Source organism: Gossypium hirsutum, chromosome A06 (genome assembly GCF_007990345.1).
Source record: "Gossypium hirsutum isolate 1008001.06 chromosome A06, Gossypium_hirsutum_v2.1, whole genome shotgun sequence".
Classification (NCBI taxonomy): domain Eukaryota; kingdom Viridiplantae; phylum Streptophyta; class Magnoliopsida; order Malvales; family Malvaceae; genus Gossypium; species Gossypium hirsutum.
In genome coordinates, this window is record NC_053429.1 from 2,916,755 (window position 1) to 2,941,933 (window position 25,179).

At 31.2% G+C, this 25,179-nt stretch overlaps 3 protein-coding genes across 6 annotated transcripts; 1 reads left to right on the forward strand and 2 right to left on the reverse strand.

The window, feature by feature from the left end:
- Positions 1 to 1,941: 1,941 nt before the first annotated feature.
- On the reverse strand, positions 1,942 to 6,196 carry LOC107930527 (amino acid transporter AVT6A). Its single transcript, XM_016862197.2, has 5 exons — positions 5,576 to 6,196; positions 5,338 to 5,490; positions 4,672 to 4,875; positions 3,182 to 3,647; positions 1,942 to 2,517 (listed from the first exon to the last, which is right to left on the reverse strand). Exons 1-5 carry the CDS (start codon positions 5,991 to 5,993, stop codon positions 2,379 to 2,381), a joined length of 1,380 nt encoding a protein of 459 aa, XP_016717686.2. The 5' UTR covers positions 5,994 to 6,196; the 3' UTR covers positions 1,942 to 2,378.
- Positions 6,197 to 15,717: 9,521 nt separating this feature from the next.
- LOC107930592 (squalene monooxygenase SE1) lies at positions 15,718 to 20,035 on the forward strand. Its single transcript, XM_016862258.2, has 8 exons — positions 15,718 to 16,286; positions 17,306 to 17,417; positions 17,547 to 17,721; positions 17,903 to 18,071; positions 18,153 to 18,371; positions 18,498 to 18,773; positions 18,882 to 19,160; positions 19,584 to 20,035. The coding sequence occupies exons 1-8, from the start codon at positions 16,041 to 16,043 to the stop codon at positions 19,689 to 19,691; spliced, it is 1,584 nt and encodes a 527-aa protein (XP_016717747.2). The 5' UTR covers positions 15,718 to 16,040; the 3' UTR covers positions 19,692 to 20,035.
- On the reverse strand, positions 19,925 to 23,423 carry LOC107930593 (uncharacterized). 4 transcript variants are annotated; one of them, XM_041114854.1, is made up of 7 exons: positions 22,955 to 23,423; positions 22,408 to 22,449; positions 21,348 to 21,467; positions 21,029 to 21,264; positions 20,880 to 20,916; positions 20,428 to 20,485; positions 19,925 to 20,321 (listed from the first exon to the last, which is right to left on the reverse strand). In XM_041114854.1, the coding sequence occupies exons 1-7, from the start codon at positions 23,087 to 23,089 to the stop codon at positions 20,242 to 20,244; spliced, it is 708 nt and encodes a 235-aa protein (XP_040970788.1). In that variant the 5' UTR covers positions 23,090 to 23,423; the 3' UTR covers positions 19,925 to 20,241. The 4 variants fall into 4 exon arrangements, with proteins under 4 accessions (XP_040970788.1, XP_040970789.1, XP_040970790.1 ...); XM_041114855.1 differs by having other exon boundaries at positions 19,925 to 20,318; positions 22,955 to 23,408; XM_041114856.1 differs by lacking the exon at positions 22,408 to 22,449 and having other exon boundaries at positions 22,955 to 23,414.
- Positions 23,424 to 25,179: the final 1,756 nt, after the last annotated feature.

Consider the following 25,179-nt stretch of genomic DNA (forward strand, 5'->3'; position numbering starts at 1 on the left):
TAAAAAATGAGATATTTAAATTATCATATTTATCTTTTATATAAAATTATCTAAAATAATATAAAATATTTATGTTAATAAGATTAAAATTAAAAATAATAATATTTAAAAATCAATATTTACTTTTATCAAACAACATAATTATATTCGGTACTTATATTTACTAATTTATCAAATGATTTTCTAATATAAGTTCGACATTTATAAAATTTAGCAATAAAAATTTAGTACTTAAAATTTCAATTTATCAAACACATCCTTAGTTTTTATGTTATAAATTATATACTATATTATATATTATAAACATAGAAACTGGGTTGAGCTAAGCTGATTCAGGTTAGAGCTTTGAATGTTCACGCCTAAACCCGACTCATTTTTAAACGTGTCTATTTTTCTCAAGTCTATTTTTCTTGCTTAATATTTTTGCCTAAACACTTCAAAATTTTGAGTAAATCTTTAAGATTTAACAAACAGCCTGAACCATAAATAGGTTTAACTCAAGTCATAAAATAGTAGGGGTAAACGTTCGATCGGATTGAAAGAAAAAAATTTGAGTTAATTGAGTTGACGAATTCTATTTTATCATCTTAATTCAATTTGAAATTTTCTTGAATCAAGTCGAGTGAAGTGGAATTCAAATTGAATTGAATATATTTATTTGAGTTAAAAAAAATATCTTTAGTAACTCCTTACGTAATTTCTTTTTTAAAAATATTTTTATTTAAAGATTTTAAACATAATCATATGAAAAATTAAAATAAATAAGTCAACAAATAAAAGCAATAGAATATGAATTAAAGTATAAAATAGCTTTATAAAATAGTTTAAGCTTCTTCTCGTACTTCAAACATCGTTATAGAATAACTTGAATTAAAATTGAAAAACAAGAAGGAAAGGGAGAAGATCATCAAATCTCAAGAGGAGTTAGGGATTGAGAAGCAACGTGTGGTTGCTAATAAGGAACAACTTTTGACTTAAAATATAATAAAAGGGTAATTTTATCTTAAAATTTAGATTTTAACTGTAATATTATATTATTCAAGAAATAAGTTGTAACGAGATTATGCCTTATATTATAAGATAGCCGTAATGTAAGATTACGGGATGGTTGGAATGTTGAAATCTAAATACTCTAACCTCATTCCAGAATGTAACATTACGCCAGGTGAATCAAACACCTAAATTTATCAATTTAATCATTGTATTATTAAAAAGAATAAAATCAAATCAAATTGTAATAGATTTAATATTTATGATTAAAAAAATGACATGAAAAACTTTTATTTTTCATTTATAACCAACTTCGAACAAAAAATTTCATTTGCAGAATAATGAAAAACTTTCAAAATATTAACTTTATTAATAGTAAATAATATCTTTTAAATAGTAAAATAGTATAAATACCAAATTAATTCATTTAATAATAGAAGAACTAATTTGATTTTATCACTATAATTTAATGTCCTATCAAGTATATTCATTCATTTTATCTTTATAAATTATATAACAAGTGAAAATTAAAATATCAGCTTTTTATACCCGCTTTAGATAATACTCAACAAAAACGAGCCCAAAAAATCCATTTATAGAAGTGTTAATAATAGACTTATAGTCCATAGGCCACGGATCCTCAAGACTACTCACTACCTAACAACAAACAATAATATATCAGGTTAAGAGTCTAATTGAGCCAAATAATATATCAGGTTAAGAGTCTAATTGAGCCAAACCAAGTTTGAATATAATTAAGTTTGAGTTTACTTAAATATTTATTTTTAAGTTTAAGTTAGGCTTGAAATATAATTAGGCTATCTAAATTCGATTAAATTCATTTACCAATTTTTGTATTTAAGCTTGGCTCGATAATTAAGTTTTGCTTTAATAGTACTTATATTAAGGGCAATATAACTTAATAATATAAAAATATGAAAAAACTTGATAAAATTCATAAGCCATTCAAGTTAAGTATTATTAAGCTTGAATTTGACTCGATCAATTCAAGCTCGGCTAACGCTGTAAAGGTCCAAATATGAGTAGGCCAAAGTTTTCATCAAAAGTGAACCTCAAACCATATGAAATGTAAAAAGTTAAGACATGAAAATTGCATAGTTCATGTATTACCTCTAAAGAATAAAGAATTGACCAACTAAATAGTCCCATAGAACAAAGGTTGTATCAAACCTCGTAAGTTTCTCCACAACACTAACCCTTTTTCATAGCTCATATTGCTCAGAGATGCCCTATTCATCATGTCAGTTTTCGAGGATAAACTGAATGAAAGAAACCCGGATTGTTTCCATTCGTTAGGTTGAGTTACCTACCATATCAATGCACAGCAGAAACCGGATAAGTATAGACCCTTCTGTAAAATCATCTTGTTATGATGTAATTCCTTCATCAACATAAAAAATGCTATAAATGTCACTAGTCACTGCCACTGTGCTTGTTGAGACAGCAAGAAAGATCATCATCCATGATATTAGTCTATCATTCTTTGCTGCAATTCCAGGGATGTTCCTGCATGGTTCCATATCAGAAAAACGAAAAAGGTGTTTTCAGTTCATAAAATATGAATTTTATGCCATTTCATATATCAAAATCCCTTATCCAACCATCTAATTTAGGGCTCAATTATGTAGACCATCTATGATTTAGGGACTAATAATGTTGCCATTGATGAAATCATGTTTGACACATTCGACAAAACCGGGACATAAGGCTAAATGCTTAAATTGGTGCCCAACATTTTAGGGGTTGCCCACATAAGGGCCAAACATTTCAAAATGGTCATATAAGGCCCAAACATTTACAAAAGTGCTCAAATGAAGGCCAAACCTTTCAAAATGATCAGATAAAAGCCAAACCTTTTCAAAATGTACAAATAAGGGTTAAAACTTTTTGAAAGTGTTCAAATAAGTGCTTCTCAAACATCATATATCAGGTTTCAAATTATGTTTTTTTAATTTTATCTTCTTTTCGAGCAAATTTTTTGTTCAACTATCATATGTTATTCTAAACATGTTAGCATTCACCTAATTTTTACTACAAATTGGGCTGAAGTGCATGAAAAGCCTTTATTTGAGCACTTTTATAAAGGTTAGGCCCTTATGTGAGCAAGCCCCAACAGGTTGGCCCTAATTTGAGCATTTAGCCTATACATAATCATATAACCATTGCTTACCTAAGTGTGATGGCAGCTGGAAAGATGAAACCAACACAAACTGCAGCAGTTGCACCAGTGAACTGAAAGGCATCCCAGATACTAGGAACAAAGCTGGCTCCCATAAGTATAAAACCCATAAGAGCTATTGTTACTGAAAAGAACCTCTTGTTGTCAAAAGCAATAGGAATTGCATATGGAAATAGAAGACCATCAACGTTGAGACGAAGGGAGAAAAATACTATCGGGAAAACTAGCATCAGGTGAAGGCCATAGCTCACTCTGACCAGATCATCAAGCAATGAACTATATGGAATCCCGAGATCGCCATCAAAATTGGCAAGCACGTCATCCATAGTATGATCCCCAAAGAGGACTACCCCAAAGAAGCTGGTTGCAATGTACACAGAAGTGCATAATGTGAGAGACTTTCTAACTATTGACTTCATCTGTGTAGGGTCTTTAAGTTCATTCTCTATAGGGAGTACTGCAAGGTGAATTTTTGTCAATAGGAAATTGTGTTAATCAATACTCCATAGCAATAAAAGAAAGCAATCATACACTAAAGAGAGTTGAAATTGAAATATCAATTTTCACTATTATTTAGCTGCTACAATGGAATGCATAGAAAGATGGTAATAAAAGGACTAATATAAACAGATTAAATATCTCTTAGGGCATGCTTGGTTGAGTGAAAAAGTGGAAGGAAAGGAGGGAGCGGAAAAGTGGGAATAAAAGTTTGAATGCGCTTCGTTGGAAAGAAAATAGAAGATATAACCATTTTCCATCGTAATGCATGAAACAATCCTTCCAAATTGGAATGATAAAGAGAAGAGAAAACGAGGGAGGAGTATATGATAGTTCAGAATCTCTTTTTTCAAACCAAATAATGGACGGAGAGAAATTTACTTTTTCTTTCAATTTTCCATCTTTCCTACCAAGCACAACTATGAAAAGAAAAATTATATTTTCTTTCTATTTTTCTACCCCTTCAATTTTCCATCTTTCCAATTTTTTTTCCACTAAACCAAGCAAAGCTTTAGTCTCGAAAACGAATAGCTTTGTTACAGAATACTCATGATAGATTCAGAACAAACTAACAGTCCTAATAATGGTGCATCATATATATATAATTGTGTTTGTATTGCCAATATATAAATCTACACTCTCACAGTGAACCACACATTTACACCTCATTAGCAACCCTTAAAAACATAGATAGTTAAACATTTTAATATGTGGCATTACATAATTCATTGTCGATTTATACACTGATAGTGCATTAATATAAAACCTTTATAATTCTATGTAATATTGAACCAAAAAAGGGTCAACTTGGTCTTACCCGAGTTTTATGTATGTAGATAATGCACTCAACCAACTAACAAAGCGAAAGTAAATCAACATAGCGGATTGGTTGAAAATTAACTTGAACAAACAATATACACAAGCAAAATATGATGGTAAAACGAATAGCATTGAAGGTACTAAAACAGTATATCATGACTTACTGTTATGGTGGCATATATAAGCAGTGACTACAACAGGCACAGTGGTGAAAAGCTTCCAAAACGATGCCTGATTAACAAGCTTTGGCATTAGTCGAGGCATCCCAATCTTCCCTTCCATCAACTGAACAATTACAACTCCCGCAGTTATTGCCACAAAGACAACAGCTAAGGCAACTGACAACGCTGATGTGTATCTCAATGAATCTAAAAATAACCAAAAGCATCACAATTTAAACCCATAAAAAAAAGTTAATACCTTCAACAATTTTATAGCAACAATTTAGAATTTTGGTCAACATGAGTTGAATCACGACCCAGCCCAGCCTGCGAGGCTTGATCATGTTCAAAACATAACTCGGAATTGTCTTATTGGCACTTAGGTTTTGCCTAACTCAAGTGTGCCTCCAAAGATATTAATCATGTCACAACATAAAAACGAGTGCACTTTGCGAAATAGATACTAATTGATATCCGTTCTACAGAATGCCTAGACTTAAGGACCTATAAGTAACCAAAAAAGACAATTTCGAGTTATGCTCTCATAACACGGCTGATACCCCAAACTGGAGCCCATCGTGACAAATTAATCTAATTAATTGGTTGAGCACTCATTAGCACTTCGAGTTACACCGCATTGAGCTTATAAAAATTAGAATTTTGACTTACCAACGCGCTTGAATGAAATGAGAGGAGCAAAAACGAAAAATGTGGTGAACAAGAGTAAAGCGGAACGAGTGGTCCACCAATGTTGGCCGAACCATTCTTCGATTACTCCACCATGGTGGAACCCATCCACCGAAGTCCCCGATAATACATCACCTGCCAAGCCAACAAATTTCAAAATTCAAATTCAGATCAAGCGGCTATTGATAGTTCCACATGGGAAGGCTTGATAAAAGTATACCTATGATAATCATGTAAACCACGAGCATGCCCAAGTTGTTGATGACGATGCAAGCTTGGAGGATGTTACTGCCGGCTCCACCGAAAGCATCGGCGGCGACGCCTGAATACGTTTTTGACTTGGAGGCTCGGCTAAACCTTAGAATCATATCGATAGACGATTCAGTCAACATAGAGACGAACATGATAGTGAGAAGACCGGGGATTAAGCCGAGCTGATTGACGGCGGCTGGGAGACCCATGATTCCAGCTCCGACGATGGTGGTTGAGAGGTTGAAAACGGCACCGGAAGTCGACGCGCCATCGAAGCCAGATCCGTGAGCATCGAATGATTGGTCGTCGTCGAGCTTTTGAGGGAGGAGAGGGGACCGAGGAGGACTCCGGCGGTATTTACGATCTGATGAGGGTAGACCCGTCATTTTAATTGGTTGTTAAAAAACCGTTGAAGAAGAAAATAACTTGACCCTCGATCGTTCGTCATTTTAATATGTTCATAGACGGTGCGTTGGAAATGTCGTTGCACTGGAACTGACGCGGCGGCGAATGACTTGTTGACACGTATAAATGGCGTGGAATTTTGAAGATTTATAAGGAATAAAAGGGACCTGCTGGAGTGACAGCATGGTTACGGTAAGTAAAAGGAAAGCCAGTAGAGAATAGACACCTACCTGCCAGCTTTTTATTGCCTTGTTACAGCACACGGCGCCATTCCGCTTCAAATTTGCAACGGCTAGGCTCTCCGTTGCCTTTCAAAGGTGAACATGGGCCGCTTGCTCTTTACGTTTATTTGAATTTGCCCGTGAAGGAGCCTGGGCTCCATCTCTTACAAAGGTCCAATAGCAACCAAGAAGCACAAAAAAGCAGGAAATACAAGCCACAACGGCTCTATGCCTATTAAACTTAAATCTCAAATGCAAAAATAAGATAAAATATAGAAAATTGTTCTTTACTTATATTCGTAACACCTTACACAACAATTTCACTACTAAATCATATAATAAAAGTGAATTTGGCAATAGAAATTCACTATTAAATCATATATAACGGGGTTGAATTATTTAATTAGCAAACGGTTTGAAATTGATAAAAAATAAAAAATTAAAACAAAAATCTATAGTTAAACGGGTTGAATTAATTTAATAATTTTAAAAAAAATTATATATATATTTTAGATTTTTTTTTATTTTTAATTATTGGTTTGACGGTCCAATTGGTTGAATCGGGAACTAATGGTTTGATATGTTTAACCGTCAGTATAGTTATTAAAACACTTAATGTGACACTCTAATCATACCACATTATCTCTTGAAAATTTATATAATTTTTTAAATTTTCAAGTGATAATGTGGCATAATCTCAAAGTGTAACATTATCAAACTTTTGTATTTTTTAAATTCAGAAAATAAAAATAGACCTAATTGTCAAGTTTAAATATTAAAATGAACCAAAAAAATACAGATACCAAAATTGATGGTAAAAAATTATATTATCCATTAACATAATCACATAAAAGTGAAAATACAAATAATAATTAAATTGTGCAATCACCTCTGCCTATAATCCGCATGTAAATTGTCTATATAATGAAATTGTCGTAATTGATCTAGTGGTTAAGAGTTGTTCACCCATAGAATACACTTAGATTCAAACTTTTGGAAAGCAAATGACAAATCTTTATTTAGACAATTTTCTTTTAGAAATAACGTGTGTTTAAAATATGAGTATGTCCCTAAGCGTGGGATCAATATTCAATTTTATCACTTTCAATTGGTGATATTTAGTCATTTCATTATCAATAATTAAACTTACATTATCATCAAATTTATCGAAATGTTTTTTTTTCTTTGTTTGTTTCATTTTTGTACACATGGTAACTTTCAAAAATCTTACTTGTGAAAATTTTTATTTTCACTGTTAGCATTTTGAATAATTATTCCTAATAGTGGCAATGAAGAAGAACAATACTCAGTGTCAACTTTTAAATCAAGAGCGGCTATAGGTAGAGTGATGAAAGGACTTAGTGGTGGTTGATTGGGAGGTTTCGAAATGGTGATGGGATTATCAGATATTTTTTAGATATTAAAGTTTGCTTAGGCAAAGGGGTATTGTAGAGTGGAGATTGAGAGTGATAATTTGATTTTGGTATCTATTATAAAAAAAATGGGCTAGCAGCAAATAATAATTACAACAAAGTTTGGCTCATTCAAGACTGGTGTCTTAAAGATTGAGAAGTGAAATTTCGACATATACTGAGAGAGACTAATAATGAAAGAGGCCTGAAGTAAAATGGATTACTTGATTATTCATGAGGAACTATTAGAGAGTGTGAGGGGTTTATTAGATGATGATGCCCATTGCGCTACATACCTATTGTTTGATGACAATTAGTTCAGCAGTAATACTTACTTAAAAGCTTTATTATTTTATGTATCAAAAAATATTATATTATTGGTTCAAATGTGATTTCAAATGTAATTATGTAAATTTAAAATTGTTAATAAGCTTAACCTATAAATTGATACTTAAATTATGTCTTTTTTTTTATTTTGATATCTAATCTCTTTTTTTTTTGTTAAAAATAGTACCTAAATTACTTTTTTTTAAGTTGCTACATTTATTAGTTTAATCGGTAAGTCTATTTGAAAAAATTAAAAATTGTCATGTGGCAAAAAAGACAAAAAAAATATTTTCTTTTTTATATATAGAGAGAGAGATGAAATAATATTTGGAAAAATATTTGGTACTAGGTTTTTAAACCCCACAAGTAGGGTTGACAAGTGTACTATAGAGAAATAATAAAATATTAATAAATAAATATTAAGAAAAAAAAGACACATGATAATTTTTTAAAATTTCTTGTGAAATAAAAAAAATATACTACTAGTGTACTAAATATTAACCTTATCCTTATTACTTTATAGATATATTTTTTATTTTCTTCATCTCATATTGGGTTTCTAAAAGTGTGAACAATTTGGACTTCATGGTTTTGATTAAGGCTTTAAGAATTAGATTGATGGTCGAATCGATCAAAACATCAATTCTTGGTTTGATAGGTTTGTTCGGTTTGATTAAATAAATTATTAAAAATTCATAAAAATAAAAAATAGAGAAAACTAGTTTAATCTATTTTTTAGCGTGGTTCAACTCATTTATATCAGTTTGCAGGTCAATTGGTTCAATCCCTATCTTTAGACCAGTATTGCAGTCGATTCTCAATCTAACTACTCTATCAATTCCAATTCTAAAAACATTGATTTTGATCGATGAAAGAACTTTTTCAATCTCATCAGTCGAGCAAGTATGTAATAAAGTTTAAAAACAAAATTAATTTCCAAGGTCTTTTAACATATGATACTGTTTGCCTAGTCATCATAATGACAAACAAGTAAACCAGTGCATGAACTTATAATTGAAAAGAAAACATTAAACAAACACATCACCACTAGCATCTGACAATGAAAGTCCTGAACAGAAGAAATTGAATCAGCCCTAAAATCAAGTTTTAGACTTTTAGTCCTTATCAATTAATTTACTGTGGAAAACACCATTTTTGGGGACTATACAAAGCAATGCTCAATTGAAATTTATCCAAACGGGAATAATATACAGTTAATATGCAATAATCACAAATATGACCATCAATATAATGCGTAATAGATAAAGAACTGAATAAAAGCCGGATCAATTTAGAAAAAAAATTTAGATAAAATCTATATAATGCATATGCATAAAATGAACAGAAGACTCATACATCGCAATTACAAATAATAGGACTTGAACCTGAAACCTTCAAAATTCGGGACATCAATCTTTACCAACAGCACCCACAGTCCATTAGCTTCAAATGCATTTTTGGGTGCCATGGAAGGGACTAATAGAAAATTTCATATTTAGTGTGCCTTTTTCATGTTTAGCAATATTTTTGGGGACCATCTAAAACAATTCTCAATCAAGAGAAAGAATCAAATAATAATGAAAATTAAAACAAATTCCACATGAAATGTACAAATTTTAGTACTCAACACCTCATCAAGATCATATAATTAATTAATATAATTCTAATGCAATCTTTTCAAGTGGGGGACAAATAGATTTATGATATAAGCAGAGACCAACAGTTCAATGTTCTAATATATATATAGAATTTCAAGCCCAATCAATCATATTAGTAACATTTCATTAAAAAACTATAAACATATTATTGTTCCACAATTATTATTATGGGTAAATTGCACATATAGTTATTCAACTATGAATAATTTTCATTTTAGGCATCCAAAGTAAAATGTTTACAATTTAAGCATCCACATTACATCGTTTGCCATTAAAATCACAAATAGAAAATTGACGTGTCAATTAAAAAATCAATATAATAACAAATTTAGTTCTTAACTTTTACATATTACATCAATTTAGTCATAAATTTTAAAAAAATTAACCCTCAAAGTTTATAGATGGTCTCAAATTTATCCTAATTCTAAAAAATTCAAGGAATATATAAAAAGACATAAATATTTTAAAAATTATAATAATAAATTTAATAATAATATTAATATTAAATAAATATAAATATAATAATATTAAATAAAATAAAAATCTCCCAGCTCGTCCCTCTCCCCCTCCCCCACCACCATCTACCAAGTGTATTTAAAAAAAAAAATTCAAAATGAGACACTAAATAGTTTAATAGAAGAATTTTAATGATGGTAGCAATGGGACCTGAATTCTTAAAATTGAAAACTAGAGGATTAAATTCCTTAGAATAAAAGTAGCGGGATCAAATTCCAAATGTATGAAATGTATATGCTTTCTCTCTCTACATTTTAGAAAAATGGTTAAATTTTAGTTTCAATCCCTTTATTATGCCTAAAATTGAGATTTAATCTCCATACTTTAATTTCTAGCATAATTTGGTATCTTATTTTTATAATGTTATTAATTAGTCCAAATAGTTAATATCATTAACTTTTTTTGTTGAAATATTACTTGGTTATATATAATTAGAATGTCGTAAGAGTTTTAAGGTTTAAGGGCAATAATAAGTGGACTTGAAATTTTAAATTCAGAAAATAAATGGATTAAATTACTGAAAATAAAAACAAGAGACAAAATTCTAAATGTATGAAGTATATACAGACTTAGAGTATATTTTAACTTTCATATTTATACTCGATAATTTAACACAAACAAATAATCAACCCAACAAAAAGTCGAAATTATTTGCTTATCACCATGAATCCCTTTCATCACAATTTCGAATGAACTATTAATATCCTAAAGATAGATGTTTGGGCAGCAATGGCTAAAATCCAAGTGCATATTTCCCTAACTTTCTCGAAAAAGTAATTAAGCTAAGCAAGTTTGTAGATATTGGATATGGGTGGACTCTAAACACCAAGCATTAATATGTTGTTAAATTATTATTCAAATTTTAAATTAATCTTTAAATTTTAAAATGTTCTAATTAAGACCTTAGAGTGTTAATATTGTTTCGATCGGTTTTTTCTTTGTCAACCTTGGGTGTTAAATGTGGAGTATATTTGAAATAAGTTAATCAAATTACAAGTATGTGTGTTTTTTCTACATGCATAATTTAATTTACGTGTTTTAAATATGTTCATGTCAAATCTAAATTGACATTTTAGTGTCTTAATTAATAGCTATGTTGATGGAAAGACCTAATTGATATAATGTTATACTTTGAATATTTAATTAAAATATTCTAGTGTTTGGGAACTATTTTAAAATCCAGATGATAGTTTGGGGACTTGGTAAGATAGAATAGCAAAACAAATACCTTTCACCAAAAAAAAAACCCTATATTTTTTTTTTCATATTATCAAGATTTCACAACTATTTGTAAGGGTGTTCAAACGGTTAACCGAACCAAATTAGATTAACCGAGTTAACTGAATTTTTTAATCCTTTAACCGTTAACCGAACTAAATTTTTTCAAAAAAATAACCAAATCGAAATATTTCGGTTAATTCGGTCAATTAACCAAATTAACCAAAATTGACATGTTTATGTATTTTTGGTTAAAACAAATATAAAACATATCAAAAAAATAAATTGATAATATTAATTTGTCCGAATTATTCAAATTAACCAAATTAAAACTACATATAATTTGTTTTATTAAGTATTAAGTTTGGTTAATTCAGTTAATTTCTCAATTTCAAATCGAATTAATTGATAACTGAACTTTCAAAAATTAATAACCGACTTCTGACCAAATTATATCGATTAATCAAATCAATCAATTAATTCGATTTAACCGAAATTTAAACACCACTATCTTTTTGCAATATAAATTCTTCGTTTGACTTGATTTCACTATATAAAGTAAATAAGTAAATAAATATATTGGTGCAATTAAATCCTATTTTTAGTGCGTGCATGCATTAAATGCTCGACTTAGCTCATAAAGTTTTTAAGCGTTGAAAATGGTTTGGTCAAAATGTGACATAAGTCACTAAATTCCTTATAAATTAAGAATTTAATCCTTATACTTTTATTTCTAAAAATTTGATCCTTTTATTCAAAATTTACGTCTAACTATTAATACTGTTAAATTTAAGTTCATTGCAATATTTTTTTAGTTACATGTCAATCAAGTGAGTATTTTTTATTCATTTCAAAATGTCAGAACAACAAATTTAACATTGTTAACTATTGGACTTATATTTTAAAATTTGAAAAAGTTAAGAGACATAATTCCTAAAAATAAAAGCACATGGACTAAATTCCAAATATATGAATAGTACAATAGCATATGAAATATTTTAACAAAAAACTTTCCACTAAAAAAGAAATTTTTTGTCCTCCTATTAAAATAATTTATTATTTTTAATACCTTTCATAACTGTTTTATAATTCATAATCAAAGTTAGTGATTATTCATACTAACAATATCAATATTCTCGATGTATTATGCATTACTTCACCAAAACTACTAAAGCCATAATTTTATAATATTTTATTTCAATTAGTGGGTTAGTAAGACGTTGACCCCTTGTTTTCGACGTGTGATCTCCCACGCACTTCCTCTATATGTTATTTTGGTATAGAACCAAAAGGATAATAATATTATTAATAATACCTATTAATTAAATACTTTAATTAAATGACATCCTGTCAAATTACATAATATAATATATGTTCCTCACTGTTTTCCCCCATGGAATAGTGATACAGAAAAGATGTACCAAGTATTTAATTAACAAAATGCAAGTGGTCGTTTTGTAAAACAGAAAAAAATTATGTACTTAAAAGAGTTAACCATGTGAATTAGCATAAAAACCAGGGGCTGATGGGAGTAGGATGAAGTGGGAATTGGCATAAAAACAAGTCAATTGTAAGTTGTGACATAGATGTATGATAAATTTTGTTTTATTCGTTGGCATATTTGATTAATGTATTTTGATGATGTACTCACATATTTGAGAAGTAAATTACTAGATTATAATCGTATATGTAAATGTGATTAGATTAAATAAAGTTACTTTATATATTAAGATGCGTAATCACAAGAAAATGTGGACCGACTTTATAAAGGTTTATCTTAATACTGATTGTTCTTATATTAAAGGTAGTTGATTTTGTGAAGATATAGACAATACATGCATTGAAGATTAGTTAGTGTGGATTTAGAGAGAATTCAATTGGTTCATTACAAGAAATATTAGTGAGTGGTTTTGTGATATATTCAAACTATTCTATGAATGTGTAACCGAGTTTTTGCTTGGGGAAAGTCTTAAGTGTTGTTTGATAAACTAAATCTGTTTGGTGTTTTTCTTAAAATTAAGGACGGAATATAATTAAAGTGTTTGATAAATGTAAATTTTTAAAAAAAGTAAAGGTAAATTATTTAAAATATAATGTTAAAAGAAATAAAATAAAATAATAAGAATCGAAAAAAATTAACATTAAGTGATAAGTAACCCCCTTATTTACTTATTATTTTCCACACTTTTACAAACGTGCTTAGAAAAATTAAATTATCCAAAATATTAATTTTTAGTTGATTTAATATTTTCAATGGGTTATCAAATAAGGTCTTAGTAAGATAGTGATCTTAGGTCGATGTAGTGGTTGCAACTTAATGAGTGAGTTGAATAGTGGGAAAGTGATCTCAGTTGAATGTATAAATGTAAGATCACAACTTGGTAAGTGAACTGAACTTAAATCATATAATTTATTGATAATTTATAGAGATTTCGAACAATGAAAACAATTTTCTAATTTCCATCTCTATTTTTCTTGCCGTAATCCCTTGGGCCAATTACAACTTGATGCATATCTATATTTTTATGAAAAACAAGCACTAACAATCCTCCTACACATACACCTTTTCTTGTTATACACACTTGCTAGATTAATCTTGTAGTTCTAACTTCTTTAAGAAACTTGTTTTGTACTACCTAAAAATAAAATTATAAAAATAAAATTAAAGTTTTGTTAGGATAATTATCATCACCAGCCCAAAAACTTAAATGGGTTTGGGCTGAATTCTATTAAGCTCACAAATTGAGCTTGCGGGGTACTTGGTAAGTTTTACTTATGTCACTTCTATTCTAATTGAATCAGGTTCTAACTAGAGCCACTTTATGACTTTCCTTCGATGGGGGACAAATTGTTAGGATAATTTCTATCACCGATCTAAAAACCCAAATGGGTTTGGGTCGGATTCTATTGAGCTCACAGATCGACCTTCGTCTATTGCGAAGTTACACGTGCACGAGACCATATAAACACGTGTTCGATCTAGAGTAGGATACGTGTCTATATGCATGAAACTTAACTATGTTATATCAATGAACAATACTCATATCATATAAATATACAAACACCACCATCTTAGAAACATAAAAAGAAAATCACTCAACAAGTTCAAAACTTTAATTTTAAACCAATAAGTTAGTGAATTCATTTTTCATTTATTTTCAATAAATATTTTACTTTTCTAAAAATAATATTTAAAATTTATCATGTGCATTTATTGTTTTCTTTTAAAGATATATAACAATAAACAAAATAATATTTCATTTGAAATTCAAAATTAGTACATACAACAATGATATTACAGAAATAACTAAAAGGTTTGGCCAAAAAAATAAATAAAGACTTCAAAAGGAAAATTTCATGCCACACTCAAAAATAATTAATTTCACCATTTGCCTAAAGTATCTTTTCTCTTTATTTTGTCTATCTACCTTTTATTGACTTAAGCATCAAAAAAACAACTTAGAGTACACACTTTAATGTTTACAGACCTAATGCAGATTTTGAAGGAAATTCGATCTGTCTCCGAATCAAATTAAAATTAATTATAAATAAATTAAATTAGACGTAATGATAAATTTAGTTTTTAATATTTATATTTTTTTTCTTAATTTGAATCTTACTTTTTAGCTAAATTTAGTTCTTCTCTTTTTAAAAATAGTTGAATTTAATCATTAACTTTTTGAAAAAAAGTCTAAAAAAAGTCTAATTATTATTTTTTCAATAAAAATATTGATTAAAATGTTAAAATATTAAGCATGACAAACTGAATGACAATCCTCGTGCACTTCATTATATATTTTTAGAATTTTTATGAACTTTTTATAATTTGTTTTGAATTTTGAATTTTTGTAATTTTCAAATTATTTTACCTAACATATAAGATAAATGATATTATATTAATATGAAGTACATCTGAACTACCACGTGGGTTGCCACAACAACATTAGTAAAAAAAAATCAATGTTTTAGTTAACTTTTTAGTTAAAAAAATGATTTATTTTTTTTAAAAGGTTAATAGTTAAATTTAACTAAAAAAATAAAAACCAAATTGATAAAAGAAGTAAACATTAAGAGCAAAAGTTATTATTATCCCATTAAATTAAAACAAAGTGCTAGAACTGGGAAAATTAGCAAGATATAAACATTGAGGGTTAAATTTCACATTATCTCAATTTGACTAGTATTTTTAAATAAAAAAGTGAAGAGATTAAATTTTAAATATACCAAAAATACAGGGACCTAGAGCAAATTTAACCAAATTAAAACGAGGGATGCGTAGTTTAAGTCCAACCACATAAAAGGTGCAAATTAGCAAGAAGTATATAACTTAAGTTCCGTTGCGTTATGTGGACACTAAAAAAGCCTAAACCCCATCTCGTGTATTTTCCCGTGCTGTTTTCCTCTAAAACGTTTTCGAAAACAGAAAAAAAAAAAAAGCATTCACAGCGAAGCAACAGCTGAAAGCCGTTTCAGATTCAAAGCACCACCGTCTCACGCTAATCAAAACAAACAAAAACCAGCCAAATTTCATCACCGTTATCAAAGAGAGAATCAACAGAGCAAAGAGATTCCGATTTTCTCTTTCCTTTTTCTTCTTTTTTGTGCTTTCACAGTCTCTACGTTGTCGTTCTTTTTTGGCTTAGCATTTGGAGGAGGGGAGGAGAGGAGAGGAGAAGATGAGAAAAATGGCGGATCCTTACGTGTTGGCGTGGATCTCGGTTTTCGTAACGACGCTTCTTGCTTTGTGCGGTGTCGTTTTGAAGAGACGGAAAGTGATCGGGATCTCTTCCGCAAGGACTGAGTCGGTGACGAGCGTATCGGCTGTTGACGGAGAATGTAGATCCGCTGATGGTTGTGATACTGACGTCATCATTGTTGGAGCTGGTGTTGCTGGATCCGCACTCGCTCACACTCTTGGCAAGGTGCTTTTTCTTTTTCCTTTTATTTCTTTCTTTTCCGCTTTCTCGGTATCCAATCACGAACTAGTAAAAGTCTTGTTCGTTTCACAATTTCTTTCTGCTTTCTTTAAAACAAGTTTAAAGTGATTCTCGAACCTTCACCTATACATTTTGTTCTTCTTTTTTCCTTTAATATATTTGTTTTCTTTCACGCCCTTTTTTTGACAAACCATTTTACTTCTTTTATGGCTCTCTTATAGAGTATGTTGCAACTTTTATATGCGTATGATTATTGAAAAAGAACTTACGAGCTTGTCCGCCATGATTCGGGAATATTTTCTGAGCTTTGTAATTATAGATCAGTATTTACTTGTTACCACTTGCCAATCTTATTATTATAGGCTTCTACTGAGCTTGACTTGAATAAAATGAACCATCTTTTACTATTAGCATTTAGCAATCTACAGAACCCGATTTCTACATAATCAGTCACTGTCAATTTAACTATAGTCTTTGCTTCTTAGCTGTAATCGAAGATTGCCTTGCACAAGGTTTGGCATTTCTTGTGGCCGTAATTTAAAAAAAATAAAATTGTACAAGTGTTGGGTTTTCCAAGTTGTCTTCCCCTGTATTTATTATCACCATCTGTGATCTCATTGGATACTGATTTGGCCAACAAATAGGAACCCTTACAAATTTAGTCTGTCAGCCAAATTAACCCTTACGGTTTAACTATGGTCTTGCTTCGTTGTTCTGATGCTCACCTTCTGTATATGATAACCAATTTAATTTATAGCAGTGTATTAATCATGTAATTGTAAATAAACCCTTGTGTGTGTGTTTTTATTGATGTCTGTACGGTTAGCATCCTTTTTTTTTTCTTTGGGGTTTAATTTGCTTTCACAGTCTAAGATGGGATGATTATGTGCAAATTTAGCATCATCTTTGATAATAGCATTCTTTTCGATAAAAATATTGTGACTATTCTTGTTGAAAGCTATATCAAGTTCAACTTTAAATTGATTACATGGTCTAAAGCACAGGATGGACGTCGAGTGCATGTGATTGAAAGAGATTTATCAGAGCCTGACCGTATTGTTGGGGAACTGCTACAACCAGGGGGCTATCTCAAGTTAATTGAGTTGGGACTTGAAGGTAGGCGAATAATGAATTTTGTAACTATCTCAAGTTGATTGAGTTGGGGCTATCTCAACGTTTGGTTATGATTTTGTTGATATTTTAATGGAATGAGTTCAACGAACCTTATGGATTTTCTCACTGCAGATTGTGTGGAGGAAATTGATGCTCAGCAGGTGTTTGGTTATGCGCTTTTCAAGGATGGGAAACGTACCCGACTTTCTTATCCCTTAGAAAATTTCCACTCAGATGTATCTGGCAGGAGCTTCCACAATGGACGTTTCATACAGAGGATGCGGGAGAAAGCAGCTTCTCTTCCCAAGTATGTCTTTTCCCCATTTTAGATATTAATTGTTTGCTAATTCGTTATGTTCGTTTTTATTCATTGCTCGAACTCTTTTGATGATGCTTCATTATTGTGAAATTGTTGTACTGCCTGTTGTAGCATTATGGCATAGTATATCTGTTATGGTATTTATACCCTTTTCCCCATCTTTTACCAGTGTACGTTTAGAGCAAGGTGTAGTTACTTCTCTACTTGAAGAAAAAGGGACTATCAGAGGAGTGCAGTATAAAACTAAAGATGGCCGTGAATTGACAGCATTTGCACCGCTAACCATTGTTTGTGATGGCTGTTTTTCAAACCTACGTCGCTCTCTTTGCAACCCTCAGGTGAGTTGACCGATCAACCCTTTGTTTTTTGAAGGTCAAGTAAATTTAGAAACTTAAAAAACCTAATGATACAATCTGCAGGTAGATGTACCGTCGTGTTTTGTCGGATTAGTACTGGAGAATTGCCATCTTCCTTATGCAAATCACGGGCATGTTATACTAGCAGATCCTTCCCCCATTTTGTTCTATCCTATTAGCAGCACAGAGATTCGTTGTCTCGTTGATGTACCAGGTCAAAAGGTTCCTTCTATTGCCAATGGGGAGATGGCAAATTATTTGAAGACAGTTGTGGCTCCTCAGGTATTTAACTGCTCTTATCCTGCATATTTGTCTTCTTTATTCTTTTATAGGAAGTGTTCTTTACTCAAAATACGCTGAACTTATGTTCTCTTGGATTTGACAATGTGCCTGCATAATATATAACAGGTTCCACCGGAAATTTACGATTCATTTGTAGCAGCTGTTGATAAGGGAAATATTAGGACAATGCCAAACAGAAGCATGCCGGCTTCTCCTTATCCCACTCCTGGAGCCCTATTAATGGGAGATGCATTTAACATGCGCCATCCATTAACTGGCGGAGGAATGACTGTGGCTTTATCTGATATTGTTGTTCTTCGTGATCTACTGAAGCCTCTGCGTGACCTCAATGATGCACCAACACTCTGTAAATATCTAGAATCATTTTACACCTTGCGTAAGGTAAACCATATGAATAAGGCTCAATTACCATTTGCGATTAGTCAGATCGATTAAAAAAATAATCTAATCTAACGTACAAAGGCTCAATATAACGTTCTTCTTTTGCAGCCTGTGGCATCTACAATCAATACATTGGCAGGTGCATTGTACAAAGTGTTTTGCGCATCACCTGATCAAGCAAGGAAGGAAATGCGACAGGCTTGTTTCGATTATCTAAGCCTTGGAGGTGTATTCTCAACAGGTCCAATATCGTTGCTCTCAGGTTTAAACCCTCGCCCCTTGAGCTTGGTTCTGCATTTCTTTGCGGTGGCAATATACGGTGTTGGTCGTTTACTGTTGCCATTCCCTTCACCTAAACGAATTTGGATTGGAGCTCGACTCATCTCGGTATGGTTTATGATTATTTTTGTTTATCCTTTGGCAATACACTTGCTCTAAACTTGTCAATTTTAATCCGAATTTTACAAAAATCAGGATTTGAACACAAACTAAACCATAGAAACGTGAAAACTCAATTCTGAAAACAAATTGAACACAAAATGATAGGAGTCTGAAGTGTTTTGAACTTGAAATGTGGTTAGAACAAATAACTTCAGATGATTCGATCCAAAAAACCTTATTGATCTAAACCCAAATTGATTTTAACCCATAAACCGACTCGAATCTGAAGATTTTAATCTGAAATAACTCGAAACTGATCTAAATTGATTTGATTTAAAACCAATTCTACTCACATAGATCAAACTGTTTATCTGTGTTTATTTATTTTTGTTCGAAGAATTTATTAATATGTAAAATATTTAATTTCAGGGAGCATCAGGAATCATATTCCCTATCATAAAGGCAGAGGGAGTTAGGCAAATGTTCTTCCCAGCGACAGTTCCTGCATATTACAGAAGAGTACCTCCTGCAAATTAATTTATATCAAGAATTTAGCTTTTTCGCTACGACAAAAATAGTTAGCAAATTTCATTTTGTACTCTCTCTTTTCAAAGGTTAGGGGAAAGATTTACCGGAAAAATGCCCCAACTAAGAAAAATGAATGAATTTGCTTTGATCAAACACAATATCAAATTAACCAAAAATTTCACCCTCTGTAAAAACATTTACAGTAAAAGATATAATATTGAATTAAGAAATCCTATGAGGGCTGTAAAATTAAGCATGGTATGTTATACCTCCCGATAAATACAATAGTATCACAACTCACACCCCCTCTGGTTTATTCGCTCTCGGTAAAAAAAAAAAAACCATTATTCATCTGAGATGTAAAAGCATAGAAATACAACATGAAATATATGAACTGAGCTAAACTCTCAACAAAAAAATTGATTTTCAGTGCTGAGTGTGAACTCCAATCCAGCAGTAGAGGTAAGAAGTGTAGGGTTTTAAATATATTCTACACCCCGATTTCTAACACTTCACACTTCCTCAACTCTTGTCGAATAGTAGCTTGGTTTTTCAGTTTTCATACCCTCGTGTTCTTCCTTTCTTGCTTTATAGCCTCGTATGACATCATCACCTCTTTAAATTTCGCCTCGGCAACTTCTGGAATATAAACACGAATGAAGTTTAAATAAAAAACAATCCGAAGAAACACCATGTTATGGTTGGGTTTAGTAGTAATAGTTGCCAAATGGCCAAAACATCTTACCTTTATTATCCTGGTTCTGATCTGGGTGGAATTGTTTCGCCTTGGCCCTGAATGCTGTCTGCATATAGACATCATTGTCGTTTTATCATTTAACCGTAAAATGATACATCCCCAAACCCTTTATTTTTAATTTTTACTTTTGAAAGTTATGCAACAACATTCTAACTTTCTTCAAATTTAACTACATAAGATTTGATAACGAAATGACCTATTTGATAAAACACGATAGTTTGAGAATGTAATCAACATGTTTTGAAGTTTGGGGACCAAATTAAAATGGGGGTCATAGTTTAGGGTGTCTGGTGCAATTAACTCATAGTATATGAATAAAGTCATTCCAAGTCAACTTTTGATCAAGATATATATATATGATATATAGCCAATAACATAACGACGAACATATATATCAAAACGCAGTGATGGAGAAGCATTTTAAAGATAATTCAGTATACCTTAATCTCATCTTCGGTATATGGTTTCAATCGGGCTCTGAGAACAGAAGGAAGTCAAGATAAATCAATTACCAGTGCCAAAGCTCTTGGCTACAGCAAAATGAATATGATTGAAAAGCTTTTATTAACACTGTAAAAGCGGGCATTACCTGTCAAGACCTAAAACCGTGTAATGATGTGATAATGGATAGCTCGCTCGCTCTCTTTGAGGTGGCCCGTAATTAGTTCTTTGATCTCTATAAGATGCATCTGCTTTCCAATACCAATCATCTCGTTGAAAGTGTTGATGGTAAGCACCGGGACCAGTTTCTTTCCAGGTTTCATAGCTCCTTTTGTGTTTATTTCGTTCCCTGTTAAACACACTTTGCATCCGCCTTATTCGTTCCTACAAAGAGAATAAGGAATTTAATTAAACAACAAGATGACATAAAAATATAGAGTATGCTCGAAACACAATCGAAAGCTTACCACTCTTTCCATTTCTTCTTCGTGCTCTTCTTGCATTCGGCGATTATACCTTCTCCATGCTTCCTCTTGAAAGGATGTTCGAGAAGAACCTCCTCCTCGTGATGATTTTGACCTGACTAACTTTCATGGTGCAAGTACACACACAATGATCAGATTAACAGATACGATTCGAAAAGAAATAACAAATGCTATAGTCAAAGTAAGATTTCAGCAAAAGTGATTGATCCGTACAAAAGTTCAACAAGGCAACAATCAAACATAACACAGCTCAATTCATATCCTTAAATCTAAAAATATCGGTCAAAGTACTATAGAAGCCCTTGTATTAGGAGTCAGATTACATTTTGCCCCTTCTACTAAAAAAAAAGGGCAAATTAGTACCTACACGTTAGATAAAAGATCAAACGAATCCTTCTGTTAAAAATTTCATCCAATCCACTATTAAAAACTGGTTCTTGTATGTCAGAATATGGTACATGTGACACGTGTAACTGTTTGGTTAATTCATCAACCACGCTAAATTTTAACAATAAAAACGAATGAATTTTTTCACAAAAAGAACCACTCTGCCCTTTGATCTAACGGACAAAGACTAATTTGCCCAATTTTGAGTAAAAAAGCAAACTGCAATTGACTCCCTAGTATAGGAGCCTCCATGATACTTCTACCAAAAATATCAGCAAATGAAAACAAAGGTACTTAAGCTTGACAACAAAAATAACACCTTTTAGCACACTGCAGCAGCACACACGGTATCAAAGCAATAATTTTGAGATCAAACAAATCCCTCGAAACGAATCTTCCTCTTTAAATCTATTGCATCTTTACTTAGGGAAAATGCCTATCATCCTATTAACATTATGTTTTCATAAAAACCACTAGCCATTAATCTAAATTTGTAGTTATAGAAGCAATTCAATCGCGAAAACAAGTAAAAACTTTTAAGAACCAAAAAATCCTTCCACCATTCCATTTAAGAAAACAACGAAGATGCTGTCAACTATAGTATTATTGAATCATCAATAGCTGAAATCGGCGAAAGAACTTGTTTTCAATATACCTGAGTATATATCCAATCAACAGATCTCCTCAGCTGACTAACCTGCCAGATTTTGTAACTACAATCAAATGGGCAATTCCAACAAATAGTTGCTCCTGCCAACACTAATTTAGATAAAACTACCATGGAAGCTCTGCATTTTGCTCCATCTACTAAAAAAAGGGGCAAATTAGTCCCTTAATGCTAGATCAAAGAGCAAACTAATTCTTTAGTCAAAAATTCCATCCAACGGATGACAGTTTTAATAGAAATAACTAATTTGCTCTTTGATTTAATGTATAGGGACTAATTTGCTTTTTTTTTTTAGTAGAGAGGGTAAAATGCAATCTGACTCAGAGTCTCCATGGAACTTTTACCCACTAATTTATTAACATAATTTGTTCCCATTCCTTAAAAAACCCTAACCTTAGGTCTCAAATTTAAGGCCAATAAATCAAACTAAACCCTAACAATGCATCGTATTATAATACACACATATATAAATTTCAGAACCATTAAAAGATTGAAACTTCAAAAAAGGGTTTTGGTGGGGAATGGAGGAACTTACCGCGAAAGTGGTTGCAGTGGCGCCAATTAAACCAAAGAGGAGAATTCCCCAAAGTTTGGGGTCATCATCTTTGGCTTTATAATCCTTGTTTGGAGACGACCATTGTTTATCCCTTTCAGCTCCTTCGCCTCCCATTTCCTTTTGAACCCCTAAAATTTCTCCCCCAATTAACGATATGTTCAACAATCCCTTTTGCTGCAATTCAATTTCAATCAACAAACCCTAATCGCATGGCAAGGGATCTTTTTTTTCCTTCCCTTCAAAGACTGTTCTTTTGCTTTCTTTCTTTTCTTTAAAATATAATATTTATGCAGAAAATTAAATCGTTTATTTTCTTCTTCCTTCTGTTTTTTCCACCGCCTTTGAATTTGATTCTCCCTTTTATACTATTTCGTATTTTTCCAGTAACTAAAAGAGATCTTGTTAGAGTTTTAATTTCTGAAAAAGATCAAATTTCACCGAGAGTGATACACGTATCGAGGGCCTAAATAATCCTAATAGAGAACGATTGGGTTACAACTAGAGCCGTACATAGCCGGGTCGAGCCCAATAAAAAAATTTAAGCCCGTTTGTTAGATTTGGGTTTAATTCAACTCAAAAAATAGCCTAAAATTTTATCTAAGTCCGATTAGGGTACAGATGCTAAAATTCGAACTTAGTCCGGCCCGCCCGTATTATTTTTTTATATTATTTTAAAAAATATATAATACATCACTAAAAACATCAAAATAAATATTTTCTAATAAATTTTTAAAAATATGTATACTTAAATAACACAAGATAAGTGGAACTTAATAAACAAATGCCTCTAAAACAGTAACAAAATTAAGGAGTTATATAATATACAAATAATAACAACAAAATAGTATCAAAATAGTGAAAAAATAATAAGAAAATAGCAAGAAAATAATAAAAAACAGTGAAAAAAATAGCAAATTTTTTGCATATTTGGGCTCGGGCCAAAAAAGCCTTACTCAAGGCCTTACTTTTTTGCCCAAAATCATTTTTCGGGCTTATATTTTTACCCAAACTCTCTCACTTTTCAGGTGGACCTAGCCCGATCCATGGGCAGATCTAGCCAGATATATAAGATTTAATGGGCTTAAATCAAAATCAATAAATTTTAATGATATAATAACAAATTTAGCCTCTAATACTTACTTATTTTAACTTTTTTTTTCTTTTAGATCACTTTGATCTTTGGTTTTTAAATCTTAATCAAATTATTTTTTTAATGGAAAAACTGATTAAATCATACCATTCAAATTTTAACGGCACTTACATGACAATTTATATGTACTTTATTGACATGGATGATTTTTTTTAAAGTCTATGGACTTTTTAAAATTTTAATTATCTATTATTTCTTAAATTTATTTTATAAACATGTAGATTACACCTAAAGTTATTAAGTTATTAGTAAGTTTATGTTAAGGTCACTCAACTTTAAAAAGTTAACAAAATGATCATTGAACTACTCAAAAAAATTCATTTAAGTCACTCGACTGTTAAAATCACTACTGTATGGCCTTCTCTATTCGACCTATTTGCACAAATCAAAAGCTGTCATTCCCTTTCTCTTTATGCAATTCAGTTCTTTTTTTCATGAAACAACTTAAATGACATGAATCTGAGAAACAAATCCAAACAACTTTCTTCTCCAATCTCCAATATTGGTCGTCAACTTGAATTGGATCTAAGGTATGTTCTTCTATTTACCAATGGGTATTGATCTACCATACTAATCGTTAAATCGTACTAGTGACTTAAATAAACACTTTTAAATAGTTTTACTATTTAAATGAAAATTTTCGAATAGTTCAATAATCATTTTATAACTTTTTGAAGTCAAGTAACTAAAATATTAACTTAGTAATAATTTATTGACCTTAAATGTAATTTACCCTTATTTTTAATTTATTTGGTTCGCGTCCAAGTACTACTAAATTTCTTGCCAAAACTCAGGAACTTAACCAACCCTCATTGGTCACCGACCCCGACTCCATTTAAACAAACAAAGTCAGATGCACCGTAACAAAACCCAGAAAAATGGCGCCAGCGGGAACTCAAAAAGGAATCTAGAGACTGTTAAGCTGATCTTTGTTGAGGAGGATATTACAAGTTCCATGCTATCCACTTATTTTTCGCCACGTGGAATATTCATTTGCCATGTCGCTTAAATCTTTGATTTTCCGCATTTTTTGTTACTAACTATTTGCACGTGT